The sequence below is a fragment of the Esox lucius genome, chromosome 4, assembly GCF_011004845.1.
Source record: "Esox lucius isolate fEsoLuc1 chromosome 4, fEsoLuc1.pri, whole genome shotgun sequence".
Lineage (NCBI taxonomy): Eukaryota > Metazoa > Chordata > Actinopteri > Esociformes > Esocidae > Esox > Esox lucius.
The window spans coordinates 24,908,963-24,923,944 of NC_047572.1; the positions used below are offsets into that span (position 1 = coordinate 24,908,963).

General features: G+C 42.4%; 2 protein-coding genes across 3 annotated transcripts; one reads left to right on the forward strand and one right to left on the reverse strand.

Moving 5' to 3' along the window:
- Window positions 1-45: 45 nt before the first annotated feature.
- Window positions 46-9,463, forward strand: LOC105026789 (docking protein 3). Of its 2 annotated transcripts, none has more exons than XM_010898489.3 (6): window positions 46-510; window positions 2,627-2,855; window positions 5,029-5,135; window positions 6,516-6,615; window positions 8,081-8,250; window positions 8,443-9,463. In XM_010898489.3, the coding sequence occupies exons 1-6, from the start codon at window positions 454-456 to the stop codon at window positions 9,436-9,438; spliced, it is 1,659 nt and encodes a 552-aa protein (XP_010896791.2). In that variant the 5' UTR covers window positions 46-453; the 3' UTR covers window positions 9,439-9,463. The 2 variants fall into 2 exon arrangements, with proteins under 2 accessions (XP_010896791.2, XP_019901715.2); XM_020046156.2 differs by having other exon boundaries at window positions 2,630-2,855.
- Window positions 9,464-10,619: 1,156 nt separating this feature from the next.
- LOC105026788 (protein atonal homolog 1-like) lies at window positions 10,620-11,721 on the reverse strand. The gene has a single exon (XM_010898487.3). It carries the CDS (start codon window positions 11,489-11,491, stop codon window positions 10,640-10,642), a length of 852 nt encoding a protein of 283 aa, XP_010896789.2. The 5' UTR covers window positions 11,492-11,721; the 3' UTR covers window positions 10,620-10,639.
- Between the last annotated feature and the right edge of the window lie 3,261 nt (window positions 11,722-14,982).

Consider the following 14,982-nt stretch of genomic DNA (forward strand, 5'->3'; position numbering starts at 1 on the left):
GTTTTAAAGTACATCCCAGAACGTTTTCAATTTGTATTTTTCTCTTTCTTGCAGCACTGACTTAGCTAATATTTACTTCAGTTAAGTGTAGTTGCTATCACAGTATTTTGTGGTTGTTCCACCTAGTTAAGGAAAGAAAGCAACAACTGTATGTTACTCAGGAAAAAAGTTAAGTTACTAAAATCTAAAATGCGTACATGAATGCAAAATGTTAAGAATAAATATACAATATACTTTTTTGTGCTGTGTGGAAACAGGCAGGGCTCAGCTAGATAGAGATTGCATCTTTCTCTGGTAAATGTCATGGTGATGACAGCAGTGGAGGGGAAGCTAAACATCTAGATACTGCTGATCTGCAGATGTGCTGTATCTCAGGGTCTTCTGTTGGCATCCTTGCTATTACCAACATTACCTTACTAACATTGACTAAGCTGTGGATTACTCTCACAAACCATGGAGGTGGTGTTCAAGGAGGGAATTCTTTACCTTCAAAGAAACATGTTTGGAAAGGTGAGAGTTAAACTGATCTCTGAACAATTCTGACATATTTTGTGAGCCTTGTGGAGCAGTGTTTAACAGCAGCAGCTCACCAGAGCAACTTCAACTGTCAAACTATTTGAGTTCTGCACCTACAGAACATTAGCTCTTCTGTATTTCAGAGTTCTGCATCTCCTATAGAATGTTAGCTCTGTTGTATTTCAGAGTTCTACACCTCCTACAGAATGTTAGCTCTGTTGTGTTTCAGAGTTCTGCACCTCCTACAGAACGTTAGCTCTCTTGTATTTCAGAGTTCTACACCTCATACAGCATGTTAGCTCCGTTGTGTTTCAGAGTTCTGCACCTCCTACAGAATGTTAGCTCTGTTGTATTTTAGAGTTCTGCACCTCCTACAGAATGTTAGCTCTGTTGTATTTTAGAGTTCTGCACCTCCTACAGAATGTTAGCTCTGTTGTGTTTCAGAGTTCTACACCTCCTACAGAATGTTAGCTCTGTTGTATTTTAGAGTTCTGCACCTCCTACAGAATGTTAGCTCTGTTGTATTTTAGAGTTCTGCACCTCCTACAGAATGTTAGCTCTGTTGTATTTTAGAGTTCTGCACCTCCTACAGAATGTTAGCTCTGTTGTATTTCAGAGTTCTGCACCTCCTATAGAATGTTAGCTCTGTTGTATTTTAGAGTTCTGCACCTCCTACAGAATGTTAGCTCTGTTGTATTTTAGAGTTCTGCACCTCCTACAGAATGTTAGCTCTGTTGTATTTTAGAGTTCTGCACCTCCTACAGAATGTTAGCTCTGTTGTGTTTCAGAGTTCTGCACCTCCTACAGAATGTTAGCTCTGTTGTATTTCAGAGTTCTGCACCTCCTACAGAATGTTAGCTCTGTTGTATTTTAGAGTTCTGCACCTCCTACAGAATGTTAGCTCTGTTGTGTTTCAGAGTTCTACACCTCCTACAGAATGTTAGCTCTGTTGTATTTTAGAGTTCTGCACCTCCTACAGAATGTTAGCTCTGTTGTATTTTAGAGTTCTGCACCTCCTACAGAATGTTAGCTCTGTTGTGTTTCAGAGTTCTACACCTCCTACAGAATGTTAGCTCTGTTGTATTTTAGAGTTCTGCACCTCCTACAGAATGTTAGCTCTGTTGTATTTTAGAGTTCTGCACCTCCTACAGAATGTTAGCTCTGTTGTGTTTCAGAGTTCTACACCTCCTACAGAATGTTAGCTCTGTTGTATTTTAGAGTTCTGCACCTCCTACAGAATGTTAGCTCTGTTGTATTTTAGAGTTCTGCACCTCCTACAGAATGTTAGCTCTGTTGTGTTTCAGAGTTCTACACCTCCTACAGAATGTTAGCTCTGTTGTATTTTAGAGTTCTGCACCTCCTACAGAATGTTAGCTCTGTTGTATTTTAGAGTTCTGCACCTCCTACAGAATGTTAGCTCTGTTGTGTTTCAGAGTTCTGCACCTCCTACAGAATGTTAGCTCTGTTGTATTTCAGAGTTCTGCACCTCCTATAGAATGTTAGCTCTGTTGTATTTCAAAGGTCTACACCTTTAGAATGTTTGCTTTGTTGTATTTAAGAGTTCTGTGCCTCCTGTATAATGTTAGCTCTGTTGTATTTCAGAGGTCTACACCTTTTGAATATTAGCTAGGTTGTATTGCAAAGGTTTTCCCCTTTAGAATGTTAGCTCTGTGGTATTGCAGAGTTGTGCACCTGCTATATAATGGTAGCTCTGTTGTATTGCTGTAAAACATTAATAGCACCAGTGCTCATTGTACTGCAAATCATTTAGCAGCTTTTTGCTGATGAGTGACTCGACTTTCTTTTAAATAAAGAAGGAACTGTTAAGAAAGGTTGAGGAATACATTGTTGATAGCTTCAGTTGCTATGGAGTGTTGACAAATCTAAACAAATGTTGTTGTCTTAGTGCCTCAGAGTTTTATGTATTTAAATTACCCAATTATTCATTTGTGAAAATGAATTCCTCCTCTTTGGAGATACAATGTGTGTAAATAAGTGGAAAACCATTTAAATGCATTGAACAGAGCCACTAAAATGACTTCACGTGACATTCAAGGGGATGTAGACTTTCCATAAGCACTTGACTGACTGTCATTCTCCACTACTGCAGAAGACCTGGAAGAAGACATGGGCGATGCTCTACCCTCCTAGTATATTCGGGATTGGCAGACTCGAGCTCTACGACCTTGACTGCGACAATGCCGACACCGCCTCCTCCCCCAGCTCCCAGTTGACCAGGAGCCCTTCAGAGAGGAAGTTGGTTCGGCTTTGTGACTGCCTCAATGTGACTCCTGCCTCAGAGGACACATGCCCTCCACCTCCATCGTCTCTTTACAATGGTACCGTGTTGTTACTCTCAGTATTCATTGGGGGAGTCTGTGCAGATCTACCTTTCCCTGACTCTTATAGAATAGGTATCTCTTTTACTAATGTTTCAGAAGCTTTTGCAGATCCCAATCTCTATGCAGGTTTTTATTGCCTATATGATTTTCACATGGTAGGTTGCAGCACTTCAACCCCCTAACCTTTCATAAATATTCTGCTGTTTAATTTATCCCACCTGTCACGTTTCTCGAACACTCCTCTGATTTGATCAATCTGATAATGTAGCTCACGTCTTTGCTTCATATTTCTGATCAGGTGAGATTAAAGGACCAAATGGAAACCCTGGGGCTATGTGAAAGAACATTCTAAAAATAAACACAGCCTGTGGACATTAGAGACAGCCAGGCTGTTCGAAGTGGTGAACTCAAGAAACGACATAACAAATGGCAGTAGGCAGTAAGCAGTGGGCTAGTGTTATTTTGTGCTTCAAAATATTTTGATAGGTCTAAATAACAGCACAAAACCAGAAAGCACACAAAATAACAAAGTTTGTGTCAATTCATGTTACATTCAACTGTGCCCCAGGTCAGGTGAGTGAATCAAATCAATCAAATGTATTTTATAAAGTCGTTTTTACACCACCAATTGTCACAAAGTGCTTTTATACGTACCTAGCCTGGAACACGATTGAGCTAGCAACAGCAAGAATTGATGCACAGTGGCTAGGAAAAAGTCCCTTGTAGCCTTGAGGCTTAGAAAGAAATTTAGAGGGGAACCAGACTTTGAGGTGGCCTGTCTTCTTCTGGCTGTGCCAGGTGAAGATTATAGGAGTACATGACCTTTTGGGCCACGTCACAGTTTTGTATGTTCAATTGAGCAGCAGGTCAATGAATGCTTGTGGGCAGTGTCCTGAGTCTTTAAACAGAACCCAGCTCAGCTGCAAAACCAAGTGGACAAGGACAGGGATTAGATTTGAATGGGAAGGATCATTTAGGAAGCCAGTAGCCAAAAAATAAATGCAATTACAAACACAAATGTAATTTCCTTATGTGAAAAATGTTAGTACAGCCCTATCTTTACCATCACATAAAATGGCTAAAATTTGAATATGGTGCACCAAAAGAGATGCAAATGAATAGAAAATCATTGGTCACTCAATCATTACAGAGTTGTATAAATGTTGCAACCTGGTCTCAGGGGATGTAGTAGAGTATTTTACTGAGGTCAGGTTGTAACATAAGACACTTGGTCCAGTGTGGTCTTAACAATATCGGTGTGCGGTCATCACATCATGCCAAGATCAAAATATCTAACTGAGGCCCTCAGAAGAAAGATCATCAATGCCCCTGAGTCTGAGAAGGGAGAAAGGAGTCAGCAAGCATTCCGCCCAGTCAAAGTAAGGGAGTGGTAGACAGTTATAAGAATTGTTATTTCCGCTAAAGGAGGAAATACAAAATGTAGCTATCAAAGCTATGGTTTGCTTATGTTTCCTGCACTTTGAAGATTCATTTCTGTATATTTTTTTAATTAATTACAGTATAATTTCTTATGTTATCTTTATCTGTCAACAGTGTCATGACGAATACACATCAGTATGTCTATACATGTGAGACAGAATACAAACGACTTTTCACATGACTGTGCTGTAGTAAGCAGCGAGGTAGACAAGTTGCAGCTAGCCTTCGAAAGGCGTAAAGAGTGCATAAACAATAAACGCACATGTAGAATGTGATCCGCACATGAGCAGAAGCTTTGAATCTTTAACGAATCTTTATTCTCCAAAGACCTGAGAAAAGACAAATGGGAAGCCTCACGAATATGTAGATGCTCTGATCTTAGTGGCAAATGTATCCTAGCCTGGTCTAAAAATCAGATAAATTTTTTATTTTATTGAACATGCATAAAAAGCAGAATTGGATTTTCAATATTTTAATTGGTAAAAATGTCTATAACCACATGAACAAAGGAAATTGAACATTTGTGGAACATTTGTGAGGTAAATGAAAAACACTTTTTAGATCAGGACCAGTATTCACTAAATAGGATCTGATGTAGGATCTGTCGTTATAATCTGATTCTTTATAACCTAGAAAACCAGCAGTCTTAGTTTGAGGCATTTTGGTTTAATTTCAAACATTTCACAATCTGCAATTTGCTAAATAAAAAATGTGAACTCTCCGTGTCTAGATTCAGACTTCAGGGCCTTCTGTGTGAACACCACCCAGAGAATCTACACTCTGGCCTCCGAGGACCATCATGACTGGCTCAAGGCACTCTCCCAGCTAGCCTTCCAGGTACGGGGACATACAGCGCCTCCAGAATTAGCATCAATCAATAAATCATATTTATTTATAAAGCCTTTTTTACATCAGCAGTTGTCACAAAATGCTTTTACAAAACGCCCAGCCTGAAACCCCAAGGAGCAAGCAAAAACAGTGTTGAAGCACCAATGGCTATTAAAAGATTAGCTCTGAATATTAAATTCCACTCATAAGGCTGTTATTATCAAAAGTATAACAACTGGATCTGTGATGAACCTTGGAATTGGAACTATGATTGGAACCAGATTCTATGGTCGGATGAGAATAAAATGTAGCTTTTTGGTCACAAACGCAAGAGTTGTTTGTGGTCATGCAGGAAAGAACCTAAGAGAGATATGGTCATGCAGAAAATTACGTAATGCCTATTGTGAGATATGAAGGTGGGTCTGTGATGTTGTGGGGCTGTTTTACTTCCAAAGGCCCTGGGAACCTTGTTAGGAAACACGGCCACATGGACTCCATCAAGTACCTGGAGATTTTAGACCAAATCCTGTCCGCCTGCCAAGAGGCTAAATTGATCTAAAGCATATCTACAAATACACCCAAAAATGGTTCACTGACCATTGGATCAAGATTTTGCAATGGCAATCAGTCTCCCTTTACCTAAATCCTATTGAAAAGCTGGGGGGGTGCTGAAGAGGAGAATCCACAAGTGAGGAAAGTGAGGAAACCAAGTAGTCTGAAGGATCTGGAATTTAACATACTATTAAATGTAGAGGTACCAACAATGTTGGCACATTTGTTTTGGGATAAAATCATTATTTCTTGCTTTCTTTTTATAAAATAAAATGAAAAATTTAGTGTATGACCGAACCGATAAACACAGTGAATAAATAGCCAGCAGGACATATTGCTTAGCTGTTTCCGTTCTCAACGTCCACTTACATAGAAGCTAAATCAATAATCAATATTATGACCAAAACAGCATTTAAAATTGTCTAGTAGCGTCCCCTGATAGGAGGGTAAGCTGTTACCTGGCCAGGGCCTCTTGTCAACATGAACACTCTACGATCTACAGACAGTTGGGGATACAGCCAGACCCACAATGTTAACAGGAAGTAGGCTTGCTGATAGTAACTGCCTGTCCTCATCACTTCTCCTTACCACTGACACCCACCACGTCTCCCTGCTGAGTCCCGCCTCTTAAACACGGTTGCACTCATAAAAAGCCTTGATAAGAGACGTGCATCCTGGTTGTGTACCGGCTAAAATGCCTCATAAACCTTCAGAGAATATGACCGATTCAGGATCAGGTGATCATCATGGTTACTGTTACTCTGACTGCGTTTGACGATGTTTACGCAGCCAACCCAATTCTGATACTGTCTGACATCTCCTGTTGTTCTGCCATAGACAGAGCCTGTTGGCTGGATGGACCCCAGAGAGAAGAGGAGAGCAGACCGGGGCGGAATGAAGATGGAAGAAAATGGCATCTATACAACCTGGAAGACAGGTACATAGAGTACACACACACACACAGGTCTGTCCTACCTGGACAACAGATCCGTTACACTTCCAGACCACAGTGTGTTCCAATCAGATCGTCTCGTGAATGTCTGACTTTACAGACAGAGCATAGTTTGGAAGACTGACTAACTCCTAAAAGTCAGACTTATTACATCTTAAAATCCGACAGGTCATCTCCTCAGTCTCCCTGAACAGACAGATAATCTCCCATCAACTGTTCTTGTTAGAGAGATCATGTTCTGTCGTCCTTTCTTCTTAGACAGACCATCTCCCGTCAGTCAATACCACAACAGGATACATTATGGCTCAACCAGAAGAGGATGCTTCTCTTTTACTAAAACTAACAAGATAACAGAAATGAGGCAGAAGCCTATCAGTTAACGTTGTGAAAATATGTTGAAAAATTTAATTATTTTTGGCTCAGTGGGATATAACAATGTGCATGGTGTGCTTTATCCAATTTGCCTAGTAGAAAAAGAAAACTAAACCTAAATAGGTGGGGGCTGAAAATGCTGGTGCAGGATGGGACATACCTGCAGTGGTGAGCAGCAGCAGATGAGAGGACCTGTTCCAGACAATTTCAGTAGTCCAATTATTACATTGGGTATTCCAGATGCATCCGACTGCTCTGCTTGAACTGGTTCCACTCTATTTATCGTCAAATCTGCTGCTGAAAAGGGAAGAAAATATACGTGCTACCGCTAGTTAACAAAAGGAACAGCGTTGGTCAGTGAACTCTGGATTATGCAAATGTATTTCATTTGTATAAAGGTGAATTATTCAGTTGGCTCCCAGGTGGCACCGCTGTCTTTTATAGCACAAACATGTCCACTACAGTCTAGGCTTGAGCCTTGAGTGTACTGTTAGCTGACGGGAGCCTACTAGCTTCAGATACGAGTGGTGGAATGCGCCAAACGGGGTTTGCATCCTGGTCGAAGCATACAGACGATAGTCGTTGCTCCAGCATAGGCCGTGGGATGTTGGGGGAGGAAGGGGGAGGAAGGGGGGAGGAGGGGGTGGGGGGCTGGGTATACGGGACTGCCTGGTACCTATGTGCTTCTGGAGCCACATGTTAGGTGAGATGCCCGCTAACTCAGTTGTGGATATGTAACTGAGGAATGTGTTACGCGAGCGCATGTTACCCACTTCTGGATTGAACAAGCCATGTGATAAGAATCAGACCGGTGAGATGTGCTTGAAATAATTATGTAATGATCTTCAACCATCCCCTGCTGTAGAGTTGTTGCCGTGAGGCTATGAATGTGAATTGCTCATCACAAAATTGGAATGTGAGAAAAACTGGGGTATTTTTTAAGTATTTTCTCTTCTTTATCCTCCTCTTCTTTTGTTTACTTTTCAATTCTTTCTCCTCTTTATCTCTCCTGTTCCTGTTGTTCTTTCTCCCTCCTTATCCCCCTCCTCTGTCTTCTCCATCTTCTCCTCATTCCCAGCCCAGTACCAGGTGAATGTTCAGACCAATGAGGCATCAAGGAGATGTCAGCTGACAGGAAGTTACCTCCTATCCCCAGAGCAAGACGGAATCTTGCTCCAGGACCTTCAGAACCGTCAGACTCTCTACTGTTGGCCCTACTACCTGCTACGCCGATTTGGACAGGTCAAGGTAAGGTTTACAGACTAAAGGTCTGACTCTCTACTGCAGGCCCTACCAGCTCCCAGGATGGTAAAAGTTAGAGGTTAGATGTCAAGATGGAAAATATTCAATCTAATGTACAGTATGTTTTAGGTAGCAATGTGTTCTGTCTATCATAATCTTAACTGAACTATCCACTTTGGTGTTGTGTGTCATTGACAGGGGGGATTCTGCATTGAGGCAGGGCGCCGTTGTACTTCAGGAGAGGGTCTTTTCACCTTCATGTCTGAGCATGCTCCTCAAATCTACAGGACAATCAAAGACGCCATTGCTCAGCACAGCGAGATGGACCATGAAGACCACAAAACCCTTACCCAGCATCTAATTCAGTCATCCCCCTCTCCTCTCTCCTCTCCTCAGCTTTCACGTAAAACCTCATCTTCTAGCAGTCCTCACACCTCCTTCGGTCTTCCCCGCCCTCCTTACTCTTCCTCTCCTCCACATCCTCACACCTCTTCTTCATCCTCTCGTCTACCTAAAAAACACAAAGGCCAAACCCATTCCCTGACCGACTTTCCAGACCGGTCTGCTACCCCTCCTCTACCCATGAGAAACAATGTCTTACCCAGCACTCCAATGAAAGCTCCTGTTACCGACTCGGACCTGTGGCAGAAACGCATTCCTGAGTCGGATGGTTATCTGTACGCCACTGTGAAGGACCAAATCGTCCCTGTGCCGCAGCGAACGCCAGCCCCTCTCCGGATGCAGCACAGCCTGCCTCTTCATGAGGAAGAGGAGGAAGAGGACTCCGAAGAGAGATGCCACTCCCTGGATGCCATCAACCTGGACAAACTGGGTTTGGGTGGGGCAGGACAGGGAGTGGAAGAAGCCTGTACTTATTACAATGTCAGGAAGGGTTTAATTAGGAGGGCAGAGGAGAAGAGAGAGAGAGTGGGAGAAAGCTCAGATTGGGTTTATGCTGAGGTGAACAAGCCCCCACTGACACAGCCACCGCCTCCAGCCCAGACCCAGTTCCTGGGCCAGCTACGCGGGGGAGAGGAGACGGGCTCGCTGGGATCCGGAGGCTCTGTCACCACTTTTAAACAGAAGCTCTCTGACATCCTGTGTAAAGACCTGGCTAAGTTCCAGCCCCCCGTTTACCCCCGGGGCCCGCCGTCACCAAAAGCCAGTGACTCTACTAATGCCTATCATTACTAGAGGAATTCCAGGAAGGACTGGGGTGCCTTAAGAACTGTCACTTTTGAAAGAGCCCAGCAGAATCAAAGGTGTATTGTGTTATTTTGTAATTTCATATATTCCATTATTTAGCGTTTAGCCTAATCCCAACCCCTCATGTCCTGCATATCCCCTTCACACCCCCATGGACCCAGTGGCTAAAAGGATAATTACCGGGGTTGTGGTTTTACCACTGTAGGACTAGTGACTGTACCCCCGTCTACTGGGCATGTGGAAGAGACATGGTGGGGTTGGAGTGAAGACAAAATTTGCAGTATTGGCAAGAATAATATTGTATAACGTTGCTTACTCGTGCGTCAAATAACTACATCAAAATGTCCATGTAAAAGCATGCATTTGTAAATTGAATTTTTTGTATGTGAACATTTACATATTGTGGTTGTATCCCTTGTGTTTTATTAAAATGTATTCAGAGGAAATGTTAAGTTGACACCTTAGGCTACACCGTTTAAAGCTGTTGGAATCATATCAGAGTTAACTATATTACATTTTTTTTTTGTCATGTTTTGTGTGCATAAGAGAAAATGTAAAATATGCTAATATGTCTAATGAAGCAGAAACTTTATTCATTCCGTCAAAAACAATTCTTACAAGAATACAAAATAAAAATACATAAACATCAAAACAGTTTTTATGTTTTTAAATTATTAGATATAAATCTAGTCAGACAGTGAAACCAGATGTTCCACATTTTGTCAGTAAAGTGCAAGGAAGAAAAGCCCCTATAGGAAGTAATGTTGGCCTACAAGGCATTGTTTAAATACAGAAAGCAAACAATATGATGCTGTAGGCTACATTTTTATGTGGCAGTGTTGATATCTAATTATAAATAAATATGGCATGATAAAATAATCATTTTCTTAAATGATGCCTAGACTAGTCTAACACCACAATCTAACCCAGAACAGAATTCAACATTTCAAAATGGACTATACAAGCAAGCATGGAGATTTAAATTCCAGTCTATGCAATTTAAATTCCAGTCTATTTTCAAAGTAGACAAACCTAAATCCCAGTTCAAAATTGAATTCAAAATAGAAGTGACCCTAACCCACTCTTTAGTGCCAATTAGGATGTCTTCTAAAACACAGACAGTTGATCGCAAATATTAAATAGTGCCATATTGAATGAGAGTTCTTGTAGTTGTGGCATTCAGCCTCTGTCACTGTCTGCCGACCTGACCGTCTTCAAAGTCACTGTAATGAGATGACTCGCCATCACTCCCATTTGGAGTTTTGGAGATCCTCATATCCCCTGATCCCAGGTCCGATTTAGACGCAGACAGAATGATCAGGTGACCGACTGGACCAGCGTTTTCCTGGTTTCCGATTAGTCTCTTGATCTGTGGCGGCGGGGAGGGGGATCTATGTAGGGGGTAGCTGATCTCAGTCATCCCATCAGAACTAACCGGGGGCTCCGGAGATAAGGACCCCATCAGGTTCCGCCTGGCCGGGACGGGGTGGTCGAGCTCAGGTGAGAGACAACCACTCAGCGAACCTCCCCGGCTCTCCGGCTTTACCACCCCTGTGAGTAACTCCGACAACTCCTGTATGTAGATTTGCGCCATCTGGAGGGTGTCATACTTAGACAATTTATTATTATTGGACGGAATTACGCTCCGCAGCGTGTCAAACGCCTTGTTCAACCCGTGCATCCTCCGCCTCTCCCGGGCGTTGGCAGCAACGCGCCGGTGTTTCTGCGGGGCAATGTAGTGGGCCTGCTGCTTATCGTTACCTCCCTGCCCCATCTGGCCCGGTAATGTACCTAGGTCCATGTCTATAGTGACGCCGCTGTCCGTTAGTTTACTCCCCGACATGAGTTTCTCCAGCGAGACATCCATGGAGACGTGCTGTGCGTAGTGTTCCGGTTCTCTGGGTGAGTAAGGGGACTGCCTCCCGCCGGGAGACGTTGCCCATGTTCGGGAGGTGAGGTGTCCCAGTTTAGAATGTTCTGACAGAGAGAAGTCCTCTGCTGAGTAGTCTGGCCAGCCAGACAGTTCTGTTTTCGCGGTCATAATAACGCAGTAGATGCCCAGGATTCAGTCGGAGAGGTAGGTTACTGCTTCTAAAAGAAAGTTTTTCCACTCTCTATTGGTCAGCAATTGGAACGTCTCAAGAGTTGCCAATACGTTTGAGTAACGACAACCAAAATACTAAAACAAAATTTCAAATCCAGGTCAAGGCAGCGTTGCCTCTCTTCAGGACAGTGTGAAGTGTAGACTCGAGACAACCTCTTGGTAGTCATCTCTGGGTCCTAGCCGGTCCTTTAGTACTACACCCCTCCACACCATCACCCATCCCACCATTGAAGACCTCCCACAAAAGAAAACAATTGGGCCAAACTTTTTTCTGCAACGATTGTGCATTGTAACTCAGCCATGATGTTGTTTGACATTTGACTTAAAATTTCATACCAGGTTATTATTCCTTTATCCTTGGATAAAACACACCTTATTAAAATTACTATAATCGGCCCTACTTAAGTGTATTAATACTCAATAGTTGATTATTAATAAAAGACTGCATCCGGAGAAAATCATAAGAAACATTTATGTGCTCCAGAATATATTGAATCCTGTGAAAAATAAACGAATATACTTAGTTTATTTGGTTCCAGAAAATATTCGATCAAGTGAAAAATAAACGAATTATGTTTGTGCTCATTCGATTCAAGAGAATATTGGATCGGGTCAAAAATAAATAATTTGCGTACAAAATATTTCCATGAACATTACACGCATAAATGTTCCAGTGGGTCCAAGTGTGGATTAAAGACCCAGCCCTTGTAATCGTCCCATCCCTCATCTGAAGACATGCTTTCCGAATGTCGCTGCCAACATCAGTTAAACACTTTTCGTCATCCTTAACCTTTAACTATACAATTAACCCAAGATAAGCAACGGAATTGGCTAGGGAGAGGTAAACACGTGGAGTGAGAACAGGCATACATAGCAGAGCAATATAAGTTCTAGTTTGTACTCAAATAAACAGTAAAAATTGACAACCTCTTTGGATTATTTGCGGTAGTAAAAATGGACAGGTGGAAGGCAGGTAGACGGACACACCTGTCGCCGCCACAGCGCGGATAACTGATAACAGATAGCCTTTCGGCTGGGCAGGTAAAGTCTCAGCTATGAATCATTTAGTAGCATGTGAGACAATATTTGATAATAAAAGCAATGAAGTATAGTGGATTGGGCTACTGGTGAAGATGGGTGAAATAATATATCTTATATTAGTGATGCTGATGGTGGTAGGAATGATAATCATTACTATGACAAACAATGCATGCATTTTTGTACGGCGAATGGTGCTGCCAATGGGCATGAGGAAGATATGAAGATAATCCCAATCATCATCATCGAAATCATTATAACTCATGACTATGCACCATCACAAGCCCTACTCATCATGAACCATCCTCCCTGTCGATTCAGACTTCTCTTCTCGTGGATTTCATTATTTACAGTTCAACGGTGTAACATAATACAACCAGCGGTACAACCAGCGGTGCATGACGCCTTAGTCAACCTCATAAATAACATCTGAAAGCGCTTTGAGTAAAGTAAAACCTCCTCACACGCATCAGCTGGTGTCCCGGGCCACCTTCTCTTTCTCTGTATCTCCACTATCTCTCTCCCTCTCTCCAGACCTACAGTTACCCCGTTTCCCATATGCTCTCTCGCATGGGGAGACTTAACTTTCACACTGTTTACATCTTGGCCATGTGACCGAGAAGCTAATCAGTCATTATAATAACATTCATCAACACCGCCCAGTCGAACCGAAGAGTCCTTTAGAAAGATGGTAGCGCGCGGAGCCCTTGAGAGTTGCTGACAGGGTAACGTGATTGATGATGACTAAGCTTATTTGACCTCCATAAACCTCTAAATGATAAGGTGGACACTTAATATGGACACTGCTTAATGCAAATAATAAAAAAAAAACTGCCACAGAATATATTGCCAAGACTCGGTATCTTATTTTCTTTGTAGGATAATGAGATAAAATGTGATAACTCTCACGCAAGGGTAGAGTTTCTATTGATAAAAAAAAATAAAAAATCGGGGCCGTTGTGTGTGCAGGCGTTCACAAAAGATTTCTACAGTATTTAATACTTTTCTCCAAAGTGAGTTAAGCTGCTGACTTCAAATGTTGTCAATCCATGTAGAGACATATTTTTATGTTTACTTTTTAGTTTGTTTAAAGTCTTTCCCACACATAACTCTTAACATAAGCAAACCAAATACACACAAAATACACCTTAATACCTAACCCAAATTCCTCATTTTAAACCTAACCATGCTTGCGCAGTTCCAGGCTAGTCTTCTCCACCTTAAGACGTTAGACCTCTCTGCACCGATATACGTTTTAATCTCCATCCCATCGATGCGGGTAGATGTTTTGATCCCGGGTGCTGATCATGGATGATAGGGTGGTTGAATTGACGACAACGCGTGCTCGACAGCCGAAAGAACGTCACAGCACTGACGCGAGACTGTCACGAGACGTTTGTTAAGCTGGTTTAACTTGACATGGGGCGACCAGAATTTTTTCTTACACACAATTCAGCAGCCAATTAATAAAATGTATTGTCTACACAAAGTGTGGTGAGTGGAGCGCCTTATATAGTTTTATGTTCAAACATTCCTTGAAATAGTAAACTCTTGCAATTCGCTCCTCACAAGGTTTTTCAGCGGTCCCCATAAGGGGAACTATCTGTTTCCCGCTTAGAGGTTATATGTTTAGGATAAAACATCCTATTGGGAGTAATGTTAGAATTTGGTTAATTTTAGGTTTAGGCTTGACAGGTTAGGTGTAGGGTCATTCCGTTTGGGTTATGTTATTAAGGTTAAAGTTGATTAAGGTGGGAGTTAAGGTTAGGATAAGGGATACCATTTGAGAAAATACATAATCTTCTTTCTTTCAAATGTGTGTGAGAATCTCCATGCTCTCTGAATATGTTTCTGGTGTGCATGCAGGCAATAGCTAGGCCTTGATTGTAGAGAAACTGCTGTAAGGAAATCTTCATGACCTGTTCCCCCTTCTCTACAGTCAGTGGGCTAATGAGGCCTGCAGGCCGGCCTCAATAACACCCAGGCACGCTCCTTCCACCCGGGGAGCCCATTCACTCCTCCTAACATGAATATTTCATCTCTCCAGCGAGGCCCTCCCTACCACAAGGCCGCAACAGCCTGCAGACCTGCAGAATCTAGAATGAAGTGCCCCACTCCACTCCCCATCTGCCGCGGGGTGTGAGCTGGGAGACCGGGGGGAGCCGGGGAAAGGCGGAGGACGGGACCGTAGGAGGTGTGAAAAGAACATAGAGTTCAGCTTCTGAAGACAAGGGGTGAAAGATGATCGCTGACTGATGCACGCGAGCCAAAACAGTCCCCTGCAGCCCCTTTACACAAACAACAAGCCACAAACGATAAATAGTTGTTATTAGAGTGTATAGTGTAGGATGAGTCTACACGAATATCCATTTATACCTCTTGGAATGTGT